This window comes from Marmota flaviventris, chromosome 12 (assembly GCF_047511675.1).
Source record: "Marmota flaviventris isolate mMarFla1 chromosome 12, mMarFla1.hap1, whole genome shotgun sequence".
Taxonomy (NCBI): domain Eukaryota; kingdom Metazoa; phylum Chordata; class Mammalia; order Rodentia; family Sciuridae; genus Marmota; species Marmota flaviventris.
The window spans coordinates 50,879,560-50,902,068 of NC_092509.1; the positions used below are offsets into that span (position 1 = coordinate 50,879,560).

At 36.0% G+C, this 22,509-nt stretch overlaps 1 protein-coding gene across 1 annotated transcript in view; it reads right to left on the reverse strand.

The window, feature by feature from the left end:
* Window positions 1-22,509, reverse strand: part of Rgs7 (regulator of G protein signaling 7) — a 451,424-nt gene that overhangs the window by 226,255 nt on the left and 202,660 nt on the right. Inside the window, exon 3 of the mRNA XM_027928559.2 lies at window positions 3,182-3,278. Within this exon, the coding sequence (XP_027784360.2) occupies window positions 3,182-3,278 (97 nt within the window). The remainder of the gene's footprint in view (window positions 1-3,181; window positions 3,279-22,509) is intronic.

Here is a 22,509-nt window from a genome sequence, read left to right on the forward strand (position 1 = left end):
TGCCATCATGACATAAAGTATGGGTGCTGCCTATATATTTGGATAAGTTCCCATTCTCCACAAAACCTGTTGACATCCATCAATCTTAGGGGTTGCAAGGCTCTTAACTTGGTGGTAAAGAAAATAGGAAGAATTAGATTCTTCTTCTTCTTGCCCTTCTTCCCTCCCCCAAATGAAACTTAAAAAGCTATTAGATAAAGTGGAGAGCCATGACTGAGACCAGATTATAGAAAGATGATCAGAACCCTTGAAAGGGAACAGGAAGAACTACATGTGTAATTTGGCACTGTGCCTAGAGCCTGGGTGAAATACAAGTGTTTTCTGGAGCTCACTCCAGCTCTGTGGTCTAGCTTTTGTGAGTGAACTTTCTTAAACTTCAGGGTTGAAATTGAGATTCTGGCTTAGACCATCTGAACTAGGCCCATAAATTGTACTTCTAACAAATTTCCAGGTGATACTGACATGAATGATACATGAACCATGCTTGGAAGCATAAAGACTTTTAGAAAGCATAAATTATGTAATCTGAAAGAGTAGGAAGAATGATATTTGAAACCCTTTCTTCTTTGTGGAAATAGTTCATAGAAAGGATATACTCCTGTCCCCAGGGATTGCCCTACCTCATTTCACACACCACAGGCCTTCATCACAATTGGCTTTGGCTCTACTAAGGATGGTGAAGTTGGCAGATCTCCTATTTGATTAGTAGCTCTGCAGAAGAATGTGAGGAAGGCTCAGAGAGAGAAAGGAGAAGCAAGAGCCAAGAAAGTAAGTAGCAGGCAACAAGTTGAGCCACAAAAAGAGGAATTAACAATACCTAGGGACCATAAAAATCTGGGGAGGAAAATTATTAAAAATCACTAAAAAATTGGAAAAAAGTGGATGGGGCTTGAGGCAACTACAATTTGAAGATATTATTATGCAGAGGTTGATAAATACTAGACATAATACTAGATATACAATTACATCTATAGCAAGGTATCTAATTTAAATGTAAACCAAAAGCTCAGCTACTAGGGAAGCTGAGGCAAGAGGATCAAATTCAAGGCCAGGCTGGGCACTTTAGTGAGACCTATTCTCCAAACCAAACCTAGCAGGCACAAGGCCCTAGGTCCAGTACTATACAGACATGCAAAAATATTCTAGGAAATGGAATAAGAATTTAATTTGATAATAAGTTGAACATATTAATATTAATACGAAAGTCATTGACACCATCTTTATGCAAGAGCAGTCACTATTGTTTTAAATCAATTAATATTAAAACAATTAAAAGGGATTTTCAGGTTTATTCTCAATCTTTATGACCACTCTTATTTTTTAGTTAAGATCTTAATGTTGTCAATAAAGAATTCTCCAGGTTGTTAAGATATTGTTATCCAAAGAACTCAATCAAAAACTTTAAACTCAAATAGAATTTATAACTCAAGCATGAATCCAAGCTTACTTAATATGATGAACAAACTTTTTTCATTGTTGATTCACTTGTACACTGTCATAAAATTTCCTGAATTGGAATGTCTTTTTATAGGTCATGAATTGGTAAATTGACCATGGTTCTCAGCTCAGGTAAGCAATGTAATGCATTATCTACCCACTTCTGAAGAAGATAAGCTCATTCCTTTTATTGGCTCAATAAAGTGTGAGCAAATATTTTCATATTGTGTTTAGATATAAACTTTATTCTCTCTACCACAGGTAGTTTAAGCTTTACCTGAGACATAAGACACATACAAAATAACTTTAAAGCAAAATAGAAAATAATAATTGCCATAATAAAGGGAAAAAAAGTTTTTGAAGGTACAAGGAAAACAAAAAAACTTAAGATTGTTTTCATCAAAGAGTTCTCAGAACTAAGTATTCAAGTTAAAAATAAATTTAAGTCAGAATGGCCTGGAAGTAGGATGGTGAGGAAAGCAGACTTGGAATAAATCCACAGATATAGAAAATACAGGGTGTTGGAACAAGGTGAGCACAAGAGGGAACAAGAGGGGAAAATGAGGACATGTTGTATTAATGCAAAATGTCATTCTGTTTTGGGTCCCCAACTCCACCTTCTTTCTTTCAGATCAACAACACCTTCAAATTCCAACACTCTAGTTCTGATTTTTAGTCTCTTCTCAAGGCTGAAGCATACTGATCATGGTCCTCCCTTGACCTTGGTTCATGGGGAAGCATCCCACAACCTTTACACTGACATCTCCTCAAGCACCTTCCCGACTCATGCTCAGTATCTGCAGTCCTTCTTGGCACTTATCATCAAGGGTTTGTCAATTTGACCTCACCTTATCCCTAAACTGTGCTGGGCCATGCTTCTGTTGGCCTCTGTATCCCATTTTTTTCTCTAGCTTCTTCCAATCATACCTATAGTTTCCCTATTTCCTATAATGATTCCTTTATCTCTCAGACATCCAATTAGAAGCAAAAATGTTAGGCCATGTTCTCCTTTTATTCTGAGTGCCAAGTCATTCATCAAATTCTCATGCTTTTGTCTTTTTAGTCCTTCAATCTCTGCATATCAGAACCTTGGTGTCCAAACAATTCCTGCAAGAGGCTTACCATAATGACTCTAGTGCTTATTGAATGCCAATTAGTGCTAAGCATGCTCATCATAAGTTTCAGTGCAAAAGTTTTAAATGTCTCCATAGTTCCTCAGATAGCTGAATTAAATTATTTTGATTGACTTTCAGAGTTCCTCACAATTTGATTCAACTCCACTTTTCCCTGTCTTGCCTCCCTGCTCTGTGTCATTTAGTCACTGCCAGTGCAAGCAGAGCTGGTGGTGACCATTCCATAGTGATGATTCCCCCTTACCTGTCAAATTCAGGGCACCACTGTGCTTCAGGAACTCTTTCCTGACTTGTTGATTTTTTTCTTTTTTACCTTCCACACATAATCTATGTGACATCATTTTATACACCAATTTTAAAATTGTTTTTTTCCCCTCTGTTATTTCACATTCACTCTGTCTTTACAAACTAACAAAGTAAGGTCATGTTTTTTGGCTTCATATTTCTGATTTTAGATGTCTAACATGATGATGAACATGCTATGGGTAATTTATAAGTAGTTATTGAATAATGGGCTACAGAGAAAAAGATGAATGGTTTGGACCAGCATTTATAGAACAATTATATAAAAGGTGCTGTGTAAGATAGAGCTATGCTGAATGCAAACTTACCAGAGAAGACACTAGGTATCTTGGAAAGAAAGCTTTTGACAGTACGGATAGGAATTCCATTTTTTTCATCTTGCATGCGTGCTATGACGTCTTCCATCTAAACAACAACAATAAAATAATGAAAACCTTCAGAAAGTTGAACTTTTTGAGAAAAATCCATTCTCACATCAATTTCGTACACCAGTTTTGCCCAACTAAGAATACTGCCATTTTTCTCACCTTTCTTGATTTTTGTCTCATTAATATTTTAAGTTTGGTTAATAAGAGATACAGAAAATCACAAGGAAAATGGGCCATTTGGGGGTCCATTAAACTTCTAAAAAGAATGTTAAGCTTTGAATATTGCCTTTCTTCTGGCTTCACATTCTTTGGTTATAAAAGCTGAAAGAAAACAGTATTTCATTTTTAAGTCAGAAACCACTGTCACAGCCAATTCACACTTTATTAATGTTATCTCTACTGAAATAAAAGAAAATAGAAGCCTCACAAGTATCTGCTTGGATTCCTCTTCCAGCAAGTGTTTCCATGATTTAGTTTAACACTAAAGTTCAGCAACCTGCCTGGAAATCTAGGACAGATTACCAGTAACTGCTGTTTCTCTTGCCTAGGCAATAATTGGTACGAGATGAATCATGCACATATATACCATGCATGAGCACACACACACACATCCACACAAAATAAAATGAAAGCCATAGTGTAGCCTCCTACCCAGTTAGTGGATTCTACTGCATCTTTCTTTCAAACTTGTTAGTATATGTGCTTTTGCTTTGAAATTTTTTCACAGTTCTAAAAGGGTGTACTTTACAGTCTATTGCAGAATTTAGTTCTAAATAAGATTCATTCAGATCAAAGTCTCACACTTTTCTCATGTGTTTCTGTACCTGTGAGACATAATACACACAAAAATATCCATGTTGGAGTATAGCACTTAAATTTATTTATCCACTCATTCCACAATTAGTAGTGAGCACTTACTCTAGGTCAGATTTACTGATGGTTTCTCAGGACATCAAAATGAATATAATTCATTCCTGTCCTTAAAAGAAACCCATAATCCATAACAAAAATCAAGGTGAAATTTGAGTAAAGTTTGGTGTTTAGTTAGTAGCATTGTATTAGTGTCAATTTCCTATTTTGATAATTATGTCCTGGTTATATGAGACACTAACATTAGGGAAGTTGAATAAAGGACCTGTGGGAAATCTCTGTGTGGTTTTTGTTTCCTTTCTGTAAGTATAAAATTTCAAAGTAAAAAGGTTAAAAATTCAAAGTCTAAATTTCACAACAATGAATTATCAAATTCCCATCAACACAGCTTCAGAATGATTTTCAACTCAGAAATCTAATTTGCTTGGAAAAGGATCATTAGATTTATTACTAAGAGAACAATTGAGGATGCAGTTTTTTAAATTAATTAATTTATTTTACTTAGGTGTATATGACAGCAGAATGCATTTTGATTCATTGTACACAACTGTAGCACAACTTTTCATTTCTCTGATTGTACATGATGTAGCATCACACCAAATGTGCAGTCATAAATGTACCTAGAGTAATAATGTTCCTCATATTCCACCATCTTTCCTTCCCTCATACACCCTTCCCTTTCTCCCTCCCCTTTGCTCAATCAAAGTTCCTCCATTTTTCCCATGCTCTCCTCCATTATGGATCAGCATCCACTTATCAGAGAGAACATTTAGCCTTTGGTTTTTTGGGATTAGCTTACTTTACTTAGCATGATATTCTCCAACTCCATCTGTTTACCTTAAAATGCCATAATTTTGTTCTCTTTTAATGCTGAGTAATAGTCCATCATGTATATATATACCACGGTTTCTTTATCCATTCATCTATTGAAGGGCATGGAGGTTTGTTTCACAGATTAGCTATTGAGAATTGAGCTGCTATAAACACCGATGTGGCTAGATCGCTGTAATATGCTGATTTTAAGTCCTTTGTGTATAGGTCTAGGAGTAACTGGGATAACTGGGTCAAATGGTGGTTCCATTCCAAGTTTTCTAAGGAATCTCTATACTGCTTTCCAGAGTGGTTGCATCAATTTGTAGTCTCACCAGCAATGAATGAGTGTGCCTTTCCCCCCACATTTTCGCCAACATTTATTGTTGTCTGGATTCTTGATAACTGCCTTTGTGACTGGCGTGAGATGAAATCTTAGAGTAGATTTGATTTGCATTTCTTTAATTACTAGAGATGTTGAACATTTTTTCATATGGGATACAGTTTTAACATAAAATGAGTCTGTATTTGACTCCAAACTCTTCTAATTATTATCCATGTAACTTTGAGCAAAACTTCTTCTAACTTCTCAAGATTCAGTTTCCTCATCTATATAATGGTGATACTACTACTTTAAAATAACTCCTTCACAATGTTCTTTGTGGATCTGGGTTGGAGTTATAGTGGGGTAAACTATTTTATGGTTAAATGATATAATATATATAAAGCCTAGTACATAGTTATGATAATAGATATTGGACTTAGAACGTCTGCATATACCCTGACATGTGGGAATGTGCATTCTCCATTTCCATGTTTCTTTGCATGTGGAGGGAACATCATTAGCATGAAGCCTCATTTTCCTTCTGCCTCCTAACTTATTCCAGAGGTGCTGGGTGACTTATCAGATGGTCAAGAATGAGCAAGGAAGGAGAGATCAGCAAGTGGTCAGGCCCACTCCTTTTCTCTTGGCTGGAAGTCCACATCCAACTCTGCTTATAGACAGCTGCCAGCTCTGGGGCACCAGCAATTGTATTCAGGTTTCAAAATTAAAGGTTATTTGTGCACTTTAACAAAAGCTTTTTCAGTAATCAAGGTGATTTGGTGACACTTATATGTGCCTTTCTCTTTGGTTGTGGTTCTCTGTTCAGAATTCAAGAAGGAAAAGAAGGTGTTTCTTATCAGGCTTCTCAAAGCCCCAATGAAGATCAAATGACCCACTTCTTGTGTAATAAAGATATTTATGTATAGAAATATGGAAATAGATATTCTATCATGACTCTTTGTGCTATTACTATTTGCCCTTGATTCACCTGACACAATATTCTGAAATAAAGAATAAGCTGCTTTGCCTTGCTTGGTATCAGGCCCTAAGCCCTGTATTATCTGCTTAATGGTTTAAACCAGGCCGGATTAGACAGATATGGAGACCTTGCTGGCTCCCACTTTAATCACCTCAGCACCCAGGGCTGTGGCAACAATCACCTCTGCTTAGGGGTTGAATTAAAGAGCACAGCAATGGGTAGAGGTGCTTTCTCTCTAAAGTCATATCACCTCTCAGTTCACTGGATCCCAATGAATCAAAACCAGGAGGCAGGAAACAGAAAGTGACTTCTGTGGTTGTATTTCAAAACCTACCATTTTTTTTTTTTCTGAGTCAAAATATCTACAGTAGGAAAACAAAAATCTCTAATGTAAAAATAGAATTTGTGTTCTCAACTGAAAATGTGATCATGGAAATGGATTCAACTGCTTCTATATTTGTTCAGATGTGATTTATCCATGAAACTTGCCATGACCTAAAATAAGCAAAAACAAACAAACAAAACAACAGCAACAAAAACCAAAAGCAAAGACAAATACAAAAATAATATATACTTTCTAAAAACAAAAATCAGTCACAAAGTCCATGTATAAAAAACAAATCCATCCTATCCACTAAAAGTGCATCACACATTCACTCAGGGTCTATTAATTTTTATACTACTCATGGCCTTAACATGTTTGATTATCTGCTTTCTCACCATTAGCAATTGTGTGAGAGAGAATGCCGAAAGCAGTCAAACTTATAGAGCAGACAGACAGCAAGAGGAATGTGAAACTGTAAAACACAAATCCAATAAGTATCAAATCTTGGAAATTTTCAGTTACAGCCAAAAAACTCAGATATTCAAGCATCCCAAGAGAAGATATATATACGTAATGTGTGTACACACACAGATATATACCACACACACACACACACACATTATACACACACACACAATTGTTCCTTGGTGTCTCTGGGGGCTTGGTTGCAGATCTTGCTGAAGACATAAAGATCCACAGATGGTGAAGTCCCTTATATAAAACGAGCCAATATTCACATACAACTTATAAACACAGTCCTGTACACTTTAAGTCATCTCTAGGTTACTTATAATACCTAATAACCCAATAAAATGTAAATATTATGTATATAGTTGATCCACAGTGTTTGTTTAGGGAATAATGGCAAGGAATGGTCTGTACATACTCAAATAAGTTGGATTTTATTAGAATATTCTTGATCAACAGTTGGTTGAACCCATGGATATAGAACCCACAGTTATGGAAGACAGACTGCATAGATATGTATTCATAAGATACCCCTGTGTGGTAACGAGGTATTTTGCATTTTCATTCTCATAAGCTGGTTTCTCAGGCCATGAACATGAGATAACACACCACTGGGCTGTGGAGAGGATGACTGCCAATGAGCCTTGGCTCATTGAGGCTTGGTCAGAATCTGATCTTTAAAGAAAAAGCTAGAAGCAGGTAATCTAAAAGATTTCGTCTAGCTACAAAACTATTGACATCTAGAAATAATCGTTAGTGTGTAAAAGTGGGTAAGTTTCCTCACCAAGTTTGAGTCAACCCTCTGTCAGAGACAGAGGAAATTAAATAGGACCTTCTACAAATTAATTTGCAGTCCAATGTCAGCATATTTTAATTACAATGAAAATGAGAGAATGATAAAGAGCATGCACTAAGCCAATGAGACCTTAGAACTGACCTGAGTTTAATCTTGGCTGGGATACTTACAAGCTAAGTAAGTTAATCACTCTGAGACTCATTTTTTCCATCCGTAAAATAGAGATAATCATAACAGTATACATCTTATAAGGGGTGAGGATTAATGAAACAGTGCTAATTAAATGCTTACCAAAATGCATCCTCATCTTATCCTCATAATAATCTTCCCTTTACTGTATTAGGAAGCCACAGGCCCTTTTATAATCCAGATGCCAAAAAAAGCTATAGTTAAGTGCCAAATTCTTATTAGAATTTGTCAAGTACTGAGTAGACAGAGATGCCTATGAGTTCTACCTTAGATTTCTTGTAGAAGACTGAATTTATGCTGGCCCTGGAAAGATATGGAATTTGATTAGAAGAAATTCCAGGAGAAATATTTATGCATGTAAGAAAGAACTAAGAACTATGTAAACCATGCAAAAGTTATATTTAGAAGAAATGGGAAATGAGATTGCATTCATTTCTGGCAAAATGAAAAAATGTCTTTGCTCTCATATTGATGAATTTGCCTCTTGAAGTTCTTTAAAAGAACAAAGAATTGAATCGAATAGAGTACTCTTTGCAAAACTAATCTTTTATTCTATGTAAACTAATTCACTACGTGTGATAAAAGGAAAACAGTTGTCCTTTGCAAAGTAGCTTTGAGAATATTTATGGTGCGATGTGTTCAAAATCTTTTTTAGCTGGACATGATGGCACAGGCCTGGAATCCCAGTAACTTGGGAGGCTAAGGTAAGAGGATCCTGAGTTCCAGCCTGGACAATTTAATGCAATGTGTTTCAAGATGAAAAAAAAAAATTAAGGGGCTGGGGAAGAGGGATAAGGTGGAATAGGGGGACAGTGAAGAGAAAGAGGAGGAAAAAAAAAAGAAGAGGAGGAGGAGGAAGAGGAGCAGGAGGAGAAGGAGAAAAAAGAAAAAATTCTTTTTTTATTTCTGTATTATGGAATCTTTCATGAGTTACTAGTACACTTAGTAGGGAAAACAAAGCTTTCTCTAACATGTGAACTTTTTGAAGAAAGATATCTGACCTTACTTATCTTCATATTGCTAATATAGAAAGCTTTTAATAATGGGGATATGCTGCAGTTTTGTTAAAGGCATACATTTGATTTTGATTTTTCTAAGAGACCTAAAGCAAAAGTGAACATTTAATTAACTTAAGATTCAGCCTTGAGATATTTGAAATGATTTTTTTTTTTTTTGTCTAACATTTCGTGCAAAAATAAGTTACACCAGAAATAGCGGGACTGAAGGGCTCAGAGTGTTGTAGGCTAAAACACTCTGATTCTGTCTGTTCCATTTAATGCAGAAATTCTTCAGCTTGTATTAAAGGAATTTCTCCCTTCCATGCATCTGAGTAAATCTGTTTATGAAACTGTCTGACTGCCTATAGATGTGACACTCAAGTTCACTGTTTTCGGTAAGCTCTCGAGATGAAAGGCTCAATTGAACTCCAACAGGAGCTCTTTTTTCCAGGAATTCATAATTAGCCTTTCCTTTAGGATAGCTTACATGTCACTTCTGTGCTGGTGATGTATTTCAAACCCTGTGGAGGTTAAATGGTCCCTGCCCCCGCACCCTTGGTAGAAGGAAAGAGGGAACCCATTAGGCAGGCATAGCTTCCTCAAAAAGTTACTAATTATTCAAGGGAGCCTCACCAAACAGGGCTCCCACATATTGATGAAAACAAAATCATTGCCTTGAAACCTTTCGATTTCTCTAATGTTTTAAGCAACCATGGAATTTAATTCAATTTACTTGTAGCTATATTTGCCAGAACTTCATCACAATATCATTTCTACTGATTTCATTAAGCCAAGAGCTTTGCTGAGACACCCAGACTGCAGGGGAAAACGCTGAAGTAGAGCTAAAACATTTTGTACTCTGTAGTTCTGAAAGAGAAATGCATCAGTCAAAATTTCAAAGGAAGTTTTCCGACTTCTCTTTGTAACCCACCATTAAGTACAAGTATTTAGAGGTATAAATGAGAGACTAAATGAGCATATTGAATGGGCTTTTTCCTACGTGAACATAATTTCAATTTATTGTGTGTAACATCATTTTAAGTGCTTGCTACAAAAATGGGAGAAATGATCACTCAAGTGCTTCTTGGCTTTCTTAGGCAATTAGGTAGTGGCAGGTATAACATACTTTAAATCTGCCTATAATTTTTCTTCCTTCAGCAAGCCTTTGTAAGGAAGAAACTTATTTGCACGTTGGAACTGAGCAGCGAAAGCACAAGTTAGGCTCTAATGAATGTTAAATAAGAATAATGAAATTAAAATTTGCAACACAAACTGTTTTTGCTACAATAATTCAATTATGGCTGCTTCTAATTGATATGCGTTCCCTCCACATTACAGCTGATGGCAGTCAGTATCTTAACTCAGAATTAATTACTCTTTTCATATGGAAAAGCTGCCATCTTAATGAATAATTAAAAAAAAAATAAACTAGTAAAATGTAGTTACATGTAAATTTTTCCTGATTCATTTTGGTCATAATTTGAGATCTTAGAGATTCTATCTTTTTATGATTTTATACAAAATAGAGGTAGTTTTTTATGTATCAATGTTCTTGTTTTGTTTGTTTTGTTTTGTTTTTCAAAGAAAGCATTTGTCTTACCCATCTCCAGGAATATAACCTCTACTCAAAAGAAATAAGACAGGGGCTGGGGATGTGTCTCAGTGGTTAAGCACCCCTGGGTTCAATCTCTGGTACCAAAAAAGAAAAAGATATAAAACAGGTAAATAAAAGAAAAACTATGATTATTGTGTTGGTATTGCTTGGGTTGCAAGTGGCAGAATCCAAAATTAAATTTAAATCATTACATAGAAATGTCCCTAAGGAACTCAAAGATGAGCATATGGGCAGCCCCAGATAGAGCCCACCCTCCAGACATTATCACTGCCTCTTCTTTTTGGTGGCAGATCAAAGAATAAAACTGAAAGACACAGAGTTGTACAAGGGAAAAAAATTGTAAGAAAAACTGAACTGCCTGGGGTTGTGGGGAGAGTTGGGGTAAAACAAAAAGAGAGACAGATTCAGAAAAAGAAGGAATAAAAAAAAGAATGCAAAAAAGGGCCTTGGAGCAGACAAACGAAAAAACTGGAGGAGTGTTCACAGCTATAAAAGAGAGAAAGAAGGAAATAATGTGGCTGAACACATTACCTGGCTAGTTACAGGTAATCTTTGGCCACGGTAGTGTTTGCCATGAGATAGAAAATGCCAAGGGTGTTAAATATATGTGAAAGAGCAACTTGAGTCCTCAGAATTTTCTTGTTGCTAAGTGATGTCATCTCTTTAACTTTCAAAAAGGAGGCTCATGGTTAATCTTTACTGCAGTCAGAGTTCAGGTGGGAGAGTGGTCAATGTCTACTGCAATGTTGGGAAAAGATTCATGGAGAAGATAAGGTTGAGCTGATTAAACTAAAGGGTAGGAAGGATAAGGAGATGAAGAGGGAAAGAGGAGGCAGAACATGGGAATACCTTGGTCTCTTGTTTCATCCTTGGCTTTAAGATGGCAATGAGTAATCCTCTTGTGTATAAGGATGAATTGTGTTGGAATGCTTCTTCTTATGCTCCTCCATCTTCACAATTTTAATCTCTATGAAAGGTGTCTCTGTGGTGATCCTCAAACTCATTTCTACATTTGTCTTAGTTAATGTTTATAGGAGGCATTGGTTTGGATGGAGCTCCCGCACTAGGCCCAATGGGCCAATTCAAAATGGAATTACTCAGTTCCATACCATCAAGTCAAAGCTAAGTAATTTATCTGACCTTCCAAGAAATGAGGAGACAGAGAGAGGGAGAGAGAGAGAATAGCCAAATCCCCAAACAGATTGGTTTTACCCAGCATGGTAAGGAAGTTCCTGCTGCTTTAACCTTTACAAGGAAAGTATCTTTGAAACAATCAATCTGCATTTTGCTGTTTCTGCTTTCCTGGGCCATTTTTGGCTATAAACGTAAGCCTCATCTGCTTCACTCATCAAGATATTCCTTTTATTTTATAGAATGAAGTGTTGTCTAGTTGTAAATGCACAAACAAAAGCCAATTAAGATCTTTAAAGTAAATGTTGTAATTTTTTTTGACACCATTAATTTAGCTTGAAATTCTCTCTTAAATGGATTTGATAGTCCCCATTTCACCCACATCAATCTGCTCCATAGAAAAATCCCAGAATTAAATGGGAAATAAGGCTGAATATTTCACCCCTTATTTAAAATTTCCTTAGAACTAACAATCCTGTGAATTCTCTACAAGTTAAATAGCTACTCCAATTTCACCACATTCATTGGTGAAATTTGTCATTTTAGCCTTGTAACCTGCTACTTCTATTTTTTTTTTTTTCCTGGTACCAGGGATTGAACTCAGGGGCATTCAACCACTGAGCAACATCCCCAGCCCTATTTTGTCTTTTATTTAGAGAAAGGATCTCACTGAGTCCTTTAGTGCCTTACTTTTGATGAGGTTGGCTTTGAACTCTGGATTCTCCTGCCTCAGCCTCCAGAGCCACTGGGATTACAGGTGTGCACCATCACACCTGGACATAATTTGCTACTTCTAATGAGTTGTGTTGGAATCCTTCTCCTTCTGCCCCTCTATCCTCATAATTTTAATGCCCTTGTACTTTGAACATACCTAGCAGCTGCAGTGCCTCAATTTCTCATATACCATGACTTCTGCAGGTGCATCCTCTTTTCCTCTGTGGCTGTGGGGAATCCAACTATGCTTCTAGGACTCTCTTCTAACTTTCCTTTCTTACTGATGTCCTTCCTTCTCCCTTCTCCCTCTCTCTCTCATCCAGGCTGACTGTAATTAATGGCTCCTTTTGAACTCCTTAAGGCCTTTATTTGCAGTTATTTTCTGACATCCACTGGCACCTTTTGTCCCCTATGACTTATTTTATTTATATACATACATATCATTACCTTTAGATTATAAATGCTTTGATGATTTGCAGTTTTGCTGTTGAGGCATGGGCCATGAGAAATTCTGGAGGACTGATAGTTTTTACTTTATACATTTTTGTACTCTTTTTATGGTTTTGTTTTGTTTTGTTTTGTTTCACCACAAGTATATCCAGTATTACCTATATAGCTGAATTTTTCTTTATTTGCATTATTTAAGAATTCTTATTTAATGAGATTAAAATCTTAAACTGTAAGTCCTTTATTCAGACATCTGTTGTTATGCATTTTGAGGTCAAATATCCCCAATTGCCTGTTACACTGTCTGTAAATACTTTGTACAGTTGCCAATGACCTTCAACAACCAATTGTTTAACCCAGAAATTATCTCTAGTTTTTATCTTTTAAATTCAGAACTAATGGAATAAATTGTTTACATTACTTTTTTATTAGTAAAAGAAAAAAAATCAACAGTCTTTATCAAATCAACCCTCAGAAGGATAGAGCAGAATTTCTGATACATGAAGGGTATCTCTTGTGAACGTTTTTCCCCCTAGTGCTGGTGACTGAATCCAGGGGCACTTTATCACTGATCTACACCTTCAGATCATTTATTTATTTGTTTGTTTGTTTGTTTGTTTGTTTAATTTTGAGACAGTGTCTCACTAAGCTGATGAGGCTGGCTTCCAACTTGCAATCTTCCTGCCTCAGCCTCCCAAATAGTTGAGATTATAAGTATGCACCTGTGGGCCAGCTCTTGTGGACTTTTAATTGATATCAGTACTTGATTTTAGATGACCTCTTCTTTTTTCTCCTATTTTAATGTCTTTAATCAACTTGAAATTCAGCCAATATCCAGAGCTAAATAAATATAGACTAATCATTCTTTAAAATAATACCATCAATGAATATTCAGAAGACAAAATATTTTTAAATAGTCATTGAAAATAATTTTTTTTTCTGGTACCAGGGATTAAATCCAGGGGTGCTTAACCATTTGAACTCTTTTTACTTTTTATTTTGCAACAGGGTTTTGTTAAGTTGGATAGGGCCTTGCTAATTTGCTGAGGCTGGCTTAAACTTGCAATTCTCCTGCCTCAACCTCCCAAGCTGCTGGAGTTAAAGTCATGTGCACGGCAAACAGCAATTGATTTTGATAAGAGAAAGATAGATAATATAGAACATGCCCCAGAATCAGCTAATCCCCTTGAGGTTTTGGCAGAAAGGACCAATAAGAGATGTCAAGGGGTTCTTTAACAATTAAAACATCTCACTAAAGGAAAGGTGCCTCACAATACATCCCCACAGTATAGTAAATTTATGATAGCTTTGGAATGAAAGAATTATTCTAATGAATCCCGGCTTCTCTTTGTAGTCATTTATGTCTGCTGTTCATAAATTTATAACAATCTTTCCAAAACCACTTACATATCCCAACTCCTTGGATAATACTTTCTATATGTAAATTACCTGTTACCTATTATTTATTACTCATCTCACTCAAGCTTAAAATATGCCCCACCATTTCAAGGTTTCAGAACAAGTTAACAACATCATGTTTTTCATATTTATAGTCTTCATCAATCCATAGATTGTGATCCCGAGTGCCACAGCATCCTCCTTTCCTTGATAGGCAGGCCCAGCTTTAGATATAAAACACTTGTCTCTACAATTGTCCATCCAGACACCTGTGAAATCCATGTTCTCCCTTCTGTCAACACCTCTACGTTTCTCCTGGACCTGGGATGAGCACAACAATAATGTGCATGCTTACTTACTTCCTGCTCATGCCTATGCAGAAAACTAGGAAATAATAATAAACATGCTCAATGGAGGAGAATCACTTCTGTTATCTCCATAAACAGGCAAAAGGAAAGCTCTATCATCATGATGTTTTCCAATTCAGAAGATGCCATGTTTTTCAGACTTACAATACACCCATGATTCTGTAGACAAAGATATAAGCTTATTTTGTGGGAAGTCTGAAAACAAATGATGCTTCTATTGGCTTTTGGAGACTCTGTCCCTCATCCTTTCCTCATCAGCTAAGAACTCTTCACTTTTCCTTAGATTTCTTTCTCTAGAAGTTTGCCATTGTTTCCTGGGCACCTATGTTCTCAGGTATCATTACATTTAAAAATATTATAATTTAAATACATCTATATATCCTGCTCACAATAGATGGTGGTACCCAAGAAATATTTTTGAGCTCTTAGGGCAAAGATTATGTCAAACTCATCAGATAAATTAGAGCAATCACTATCTACCTTGATTAGAGAAAATCTAAATGACTTCAAAAAGGCTTGGATGAATTTGTGAGACAAAGACATAAATGGCTACAAGAAGATGAGATTTAAATCAAGAGGCTTTATGTGCATAATTTCAGCTGTTACATCCAAGAACAAAACTTATTTAACTTATAATTTAGAGTCTGTCACAGACCCTTAACTACAATCCACAAAATGTACAAGTCTACTCACCATTATATTCATAAACATTCTTAGTTGTTACCAGGAATATCATCAATATACACACTGACATGAAACATTTATGCTTAAAATTAATAAAGATAACAAACCCCAGCACTACAGAAAAAAAGGCAGAAAACCAAAATTTGTTCATTCCCTTCTTTGTTCCTCTGTGCCAAACTTAAAATATCTCATACCATCAAGCCTATTTATATCATATTTTTAGCTAGAAAATAAGGTGGGGTAGATATCAATCCAGTAAAAATAAACATAAGAAGATGGATGTCATGTTTCATCACTTTGTGAAAGATACCATCACATTTCCATTATTTCTATTAGCTGAGATAAATATTCTTAGAGAATAATTGAAGAAGACAGAGGTGTGAAGTCTTTTCCAAAGACTAGGAAAAGAGGCTTATCTTGTGGTTTCACTGATAAAACAGTTCATTTGGGTTGGACTCCTTTTTTGTAGAAAACGCAAAGGACAACACCAAATTATATGCCCTGCCCAGCCCCCTTGCTCAAGAGGAATTCCCTCTGAGAATTAAGCCCTTCAGAGCATCATGTACATAATTATCTTTTCAATGCTTTCAAAGTTGATATAGACTATTCTCATTCCAAATGCATAGAAGTTAATTAATTATATACAATTGATTTATCAAGCCATTAGCACTTAATATTCTCTGGAAACTTGGTGGACAATGCTGTTCTGGGCAGGACATAACTGTCAAGGTATGGAATATTATTTTTGAAGCCCACAGGTTAAAACTCTGCTGTTTCCATTGAGAGGAAACATGAGGGATTTGGATTCAGTATAGGCAGAAGGACTAAAAATACATGTTTTAAATGATGTGGTATCAAGAAATATTTATTTTGTGATGATTTCATTATAAAACAAGGTCTAGGAATATGTGTGGGCTAATCTTAGAATAGCTCTACCAGGAGTAACAAAAAGGATGACGTTGTAGGCATTGCCATCTTATACATGAGTGGTGCTTAGGATGAGTACATTCAGATGGCTAAGTCCGAGAATGAAGATCTAGTCTATGATTCTCATTTTTAGAAAACTATATTCTCCAAATCCATCCACTTACCTGTAAATGCCATAGTTTTATTCTCTTTTAATGTGGAGTAATAGTCCATCGTGTATATATACCAGTTTCTTTACCCATTCATCTATTGAAGGATATCTAGGTTGGTGCAACAGTTTCGTTATTGTGAATTGAGCTGCTATAAACATTGATGTGGCTACATTACTATAATATGCTGATTTTAAGTCCTTTGGGTATAGACCTAGGAGTGGGATAGCTGGATCAAACGGTGGTTCCATTCCAACTTTTCTAAAGAATCTCCATACTACTTTCCAAATTGGCTGCACCAATTTGCAGTCCCACAAGCAATGTATGAGTGTGCCTTTTCCCCCACATCCTCACCAACACTTGTTGTTGTCTATATTCTTGATAATTGCCTTTTTGACTGGTATGATTAAATCTTAGAGAAGTTTTGATTTGCATTTCTCTAATTACTAGAGATGTTGAACATTTTTTCATATATTTGTTGATAGAATGTATATCTTCTTCTGAGAAGTGTCTGTTCAACTCCTTAGATCATTTATTGATTGGGTTATTTGTTTTTTTGGTGTTAAGTTTTTTTGAGTTCTTTATATATTCTGGAGATTAGTTCTCTGATGTGAGTGTGGCAAAAGATTTGCTCCCAAAATGTAGGCTGTCTCTTTACATCACTGATTGTTTCTTTTGATGAGAAGAAGCTTTTTAGTTTAAGTCCACCCTATTTATTAATTTTTGATTATATTTCTTGTGCTTTAGGAGTCTTGTTAAGGAAGTTGGGGCCTCATCCAATACGATGAATATTTAGGCCTACTTTTTCCTCTATTAGGTGCCGGGTCTCTCCAAAAAACCAAAGGCTGAATGTTCTCTCTGATAAATGGATGCTGATCCATTATGGGGGGGGGAGCATGGAAAAAATGGGGGAACTTCGATTGGGAAAAAGGGAGGGAGGAGTGATGAGGGGGTATGGAGGCAGGAAAGAGGGTGGAATGAGATGGACATCATTACCCTAGGTACATGTGTGACTGCACATACAGTGCAACGCAACATCATGTACAACCAGAGAAATGAAAAGTTGTGCTGCAACTGTGTACAATGAATCAAAATTCTTTCTGCTGTCATATATACCTGATTAAAATAAATAAAGTAATTAATTAAAAAAAGAAGAGTGGTGTATTATAATATGAAGATACAGTGAAAGCACTCAAAAAGAACAAAAGCATAATCATGCCAAAGAGGAAGATCCATTTCAGATTCACATGCTAAAGTCATATAGTCAAACACCACAAAAAAAATGTACTGGTCAGTAACATTCTGCATATATGACAATGGTCCTAAGATTAAAATGAAGCTGAAAGTTTTCTATTGTCTAGTGACACTGTAGCCTTCACAACATCATAGGGCAGGCAGTGCAATATAATGCATGGAAAAAATATTTATTATAAAACTGTCTGCCTTTGGCAGCAACCTCATATATCTCATATTCACCTTGTCTTTTGATTGTATCATTTTATTCTCCAACTGTTTATAGCAGCTCAATTCACAATAGCTAATCTGTGGAAAAACCTAGATGCCCTTCAATAGATGAATGGATAATGAATGGATAAAGAAACTGTGATAAATACACACACACACACACACAATGGACTATTACTCAGCATTGAAAGAGAGTAAAACTATGGCATTTGCAGGGAAAGGATGGAGTTGGAGAATATAATGATATAATTAATACAATTAATTTTGTGTTGGATTTAATCTCATATGGCTTTGTCCATCCTGGATTTACCTATATAGAACCTCAGTGTGTGATAGGTTGTACCATTTAGGTCCATGTAAGTGCACACCATGATGCTCATATCACAATGAACTGGCTTTATTAGTAACTCAGCTCCAAGAACATATTTCAATTGTCCAGTGATTCATGGCTGTATGTGTACAGTGATTTCATTATTGGTCTTATATGTTTCATGCTTTTCAAAATTTTAAATTGGTATCTGCTGCTACCGAGTCTGACCTTTTCCTCTGTGTGACATTTCTGGTTTACTTATCTCATACATTGATTTTTTAAATTTTCAATTCCTAGAATTCTTTAGAGATCAGTGAATAAACTGTAGAAATAAGAAAGAAAAAGAATTTCCACTCTAATTGCACCCTCGCTAGTGCTTCCAATTCAAGGCACTACGAAGTTAAAATAGATTTTATTTTTCAGAAGCTTTTGAACAGCCATATTGATCTTTCCAGTTCACTGAACAGTGAGCTTTAAAGAAAAGAAAATTCAATGTGACTTTTCTGATTCACCCTTTATATCCGGAAGGCTGGAGACTGGGATTTGGCAAAATCACCTTCTTCTTATTCCCCTATGAAAGAAAGCCCTCTTCATAAGACTTAGTTGCAACTATTTATTTATTCTACTCTACTATCAAGAGAGAAATTAGGACCAGTGGTGCATGAATTTATTCAAAATCCCAAAGCAAAGTAGATTCAAACCTAACACATACAAATATATAACTTCTGATCCAATAACTGACTCTTTTATATCCCCCATGTTTTCTCCATGAATACCAAGGGAGTCAGAGGGCCTGCCTGCCTGCTCCCTGACAACATTTCTCAATGATTCCAGGAGAAAATGAAATGGGGTTGGGAGGAATAAATGTACCTCACTTACTGATAGACATCTGTGACTATTATTATCTTAAAGTCTGAACATGGACATCAGAAGGTCATGGTAATTATTTTGAGTTATTTAAAACTATTTCCCCATTTGATAAATGTTAAATCCCCAAGAGACTCTTCGATGGTTTGAAACAGTCTCCAATGAAAGTCAACAATCGCTGCATGTTTTCTAGCCAAGAGGACCTTGTGGATCTTTATAGTACACAGCTGGAATATTAAAACAAAAAAAAATTTTGTTTTTTATTGTCTTCAAGAAAAAATAAAAATGCCAAGAATATATATATTTTTAAGCAGCACCTGCTTCTTTAAAATTTCAATGCCCTCATTGATGTACAACTTGGACAACCAAGAAAGGGAAGAATGTCACCTTTCTTGCCTCACAGAACCATGTGTACATCTCAAGTCTGTCATTTCCTGAATGATTTTGGGAAAATAACTGAACCTTTCTGGGTCTTTGCACTCCTTCCCTTTAAAATGAGAATGTGCCTTCCTTGCTGAAACCTGTGCTTGAGAGCATTTGTGCCCTTTTCCTGTTCCTGTAGAGACTCTGTGATGAGATTCTTTCTAAGAGAACACTTCTCTCAACTGAGACCATCCTATTTTCTAAGTAATTATTATGACTTTGAAACACTCTGATTTACATTATAGTTGTCTATGTGCACATCTTATTTCTTCTGTGCTCTTTTGCTGGAATATTCTGCAGGATGAACACTGGTTTAATTGCATCTATATCCTGAAGAGTAACTTTTGAGAGACTAAATGTACAAAGACCATAGTGAGACTACATATCACCCTAGAATTCTGACCTACAATCACTGCAACCAGCCCCAGAAGACAAATCATAAGCTGTATTGCTCCAGGAGCCCAGAATGTTCAGTGGAATTGACTACCAAATCCTCTAATTTTTGACCTTGCTTCCAAATTTGGACCTACCAGAGAAAGCTAAAGGTGTTCCCCATGCCAGTCACATAAAACACCAAACTTAGCTTTCCCATGCCAATAGTCCAAGAATACTTGAAGTCATCTCTATCTTGCTCTGTCCCTCTCACTACTATACAGCTTCCATATTCTGCTACCTACATTTGATGCTTTGCCAAACACAAGGGATGGTGGATGACTCCTTTGCTATAGCAAACCCCAAATACAGATCCTTTGTTCTCATTTAGGTGGGCACCATTTATATCCATAGAAATAGACATACATATACATATAAATACACACACATAGATGCATTCCCAGGAAGGATTTAGGGTTGATCTGTGTCTTAAATGATGTCTCTTATATAAACAAAGTCCCCTTCCAGTTATAACATTCTATGACTAATAGGTGTTGCAGTCAAATAAAAGAGTGATTTGATAACCAATTGAAGACCTGATCAGAAACACATTATTCCAATGTATAGGAATTGTTTACTCTGATAAATAGTTGGTTTACATTTTTATACCTGAGAATGTCTCAAAACCAAGTTAAAAACCAACTACTTGATATTCAGCAATACTACACTTCTTAGTTCAGTACCAAGGGCATAAAGCTATCTGATTTATTCCAGGAGACATTTATCCTTCTGCTAAACAGGAAATCACTTTAAAAAAATGCCCTTCCCATCCATTGTAGGCTCTGAAAACTAAAGTTTATCATTCAGGAAAAAATGACCATCCTCCTTCAGCATATCAGTATTAATATGCTAAATTTTGGAGAGGTGGCTTCTCATCCTTTGCTTGGCAGCTCTGGGCATTTGTTTGGAATCAGTCTTCCTTGGGGAGTAGAAACATTCTTCACTCTGCTTTGTAAACGGCTATCCTTGTGTCTTTCTAGCTGGTGCTAGTCTTTGACTAACATGAAAAACAAGGAATACATCCTATTGAGGTAATCTGTGAAGTTAGAAAGTAGAGTCAAGTGAAACCAAATCCATGTAATTTATACTTAGACTCTTCTAGAATTAGCACTAAATGTGCATTTTAAAAACTTTTGTGGTAGAAAATTTAAAATTTTAAAATAGAATACACTGGGCCTCATATTCACATCACCCAGCTGGAAAATCATTGACTCATCATACCAACTTGTCTTTTAAAAAGGAATACAAGCTCCTTCAACAACAACAACAACAACAAAATATTTAGGAAAATGTACACTGATTTTTCAGTTTGTGGCTAGTTGTATCCAGAAGGTTTGGCTGCTGGTCTCCTGTCCGCTCCTCAGCTGTGGATATTTTGGCAACAGACTTGACTTTATTTGATGTTTTTTGAACATTTTTTTTTAATCTCTAGAAAGACTACAAACTTATGGAAAAAGTGAAAAGTAAGATTTCATATACTAATAAAGTAAGACTTGCCCTCTGCTTTTTTAAATATTTAGATTTGTTTGTAACAACCATGTAATACAGTTAATGTAATTATTGACAACTTTTTAAGACATGATAGATTAGGTTTCTAAAAATTAAAGTGATAGACTCATGGTTGCACAGTTGGTGGGAAGGGAATGCTCTAGTAAGGCAGTGCACAGGGGCATACCTGCAGAGCACAGCATGGAGGATGATATTTAAATATATATGTGTACACACAAACACATATGCTGCAAAAAAAAAAGAAATGTCAATTTTCTCTTCAAATAAAATGTAAATGTTCCCAAACATAGTCTCCTCTCAGGGGAAATTTGGAAAAAAAAACTTATATCATACTAAAACTGTTTTATTTGATTGCCCGCAATGATAATAATCCTTTGCATTTCAATCAAGACTTTGAAAAGCTCCCACGTCAAGTTCTGCATATCCTCATGCCTTCCCTGGGAATTGCTGTTTAGGTTCACAGAATTTTTGAAACTCTAACAAGACCTACATCGTTCAATCCACATGGCAGTTACTGAAATAAATGTTTAATGATTCTAAATGCCTCACTAAAGTAGCTAATATTTATTGTGAGTCTACCAGATAGCAAATGCCTATAGGGGTCTGTGATAGTAACAGAAAAGGAGAAGGAATGAGTTCCCAGAGGACAGATCTTTCTGTGGTGCTTTGAACACCAAGCACAAATCAGATCAACTGATTTGTGAGAGATGTAAGAAAATCAATGGATTTCCCAGAACAGATAGTTTGTAAAGTGACATCTGTAGGACAAAGTGGAAGAATGTGATCTACAGATGAATGGGAATGGAGCCGGAGTAACAAAAAGGAAACAACCGTCGGAGAAGGAAAAACTGTGACAGCACTCAAATCAGATTAACCTAGGGTTGGCATGGAGAAGCCAACATAGACAAAAAGTCCCCCATGTGAGACATTAGAGAATGATGCTGGGAAGAAGAGCCAATCCTGCAGAGAATCAAGGTACACAAGGTCAGAGTCGAGGCAGAGTCTGGCATAACACAATTTTCTCCCACAAGGTATTTCTAAATTCTCACAGCAACCACAATAAGATAAAC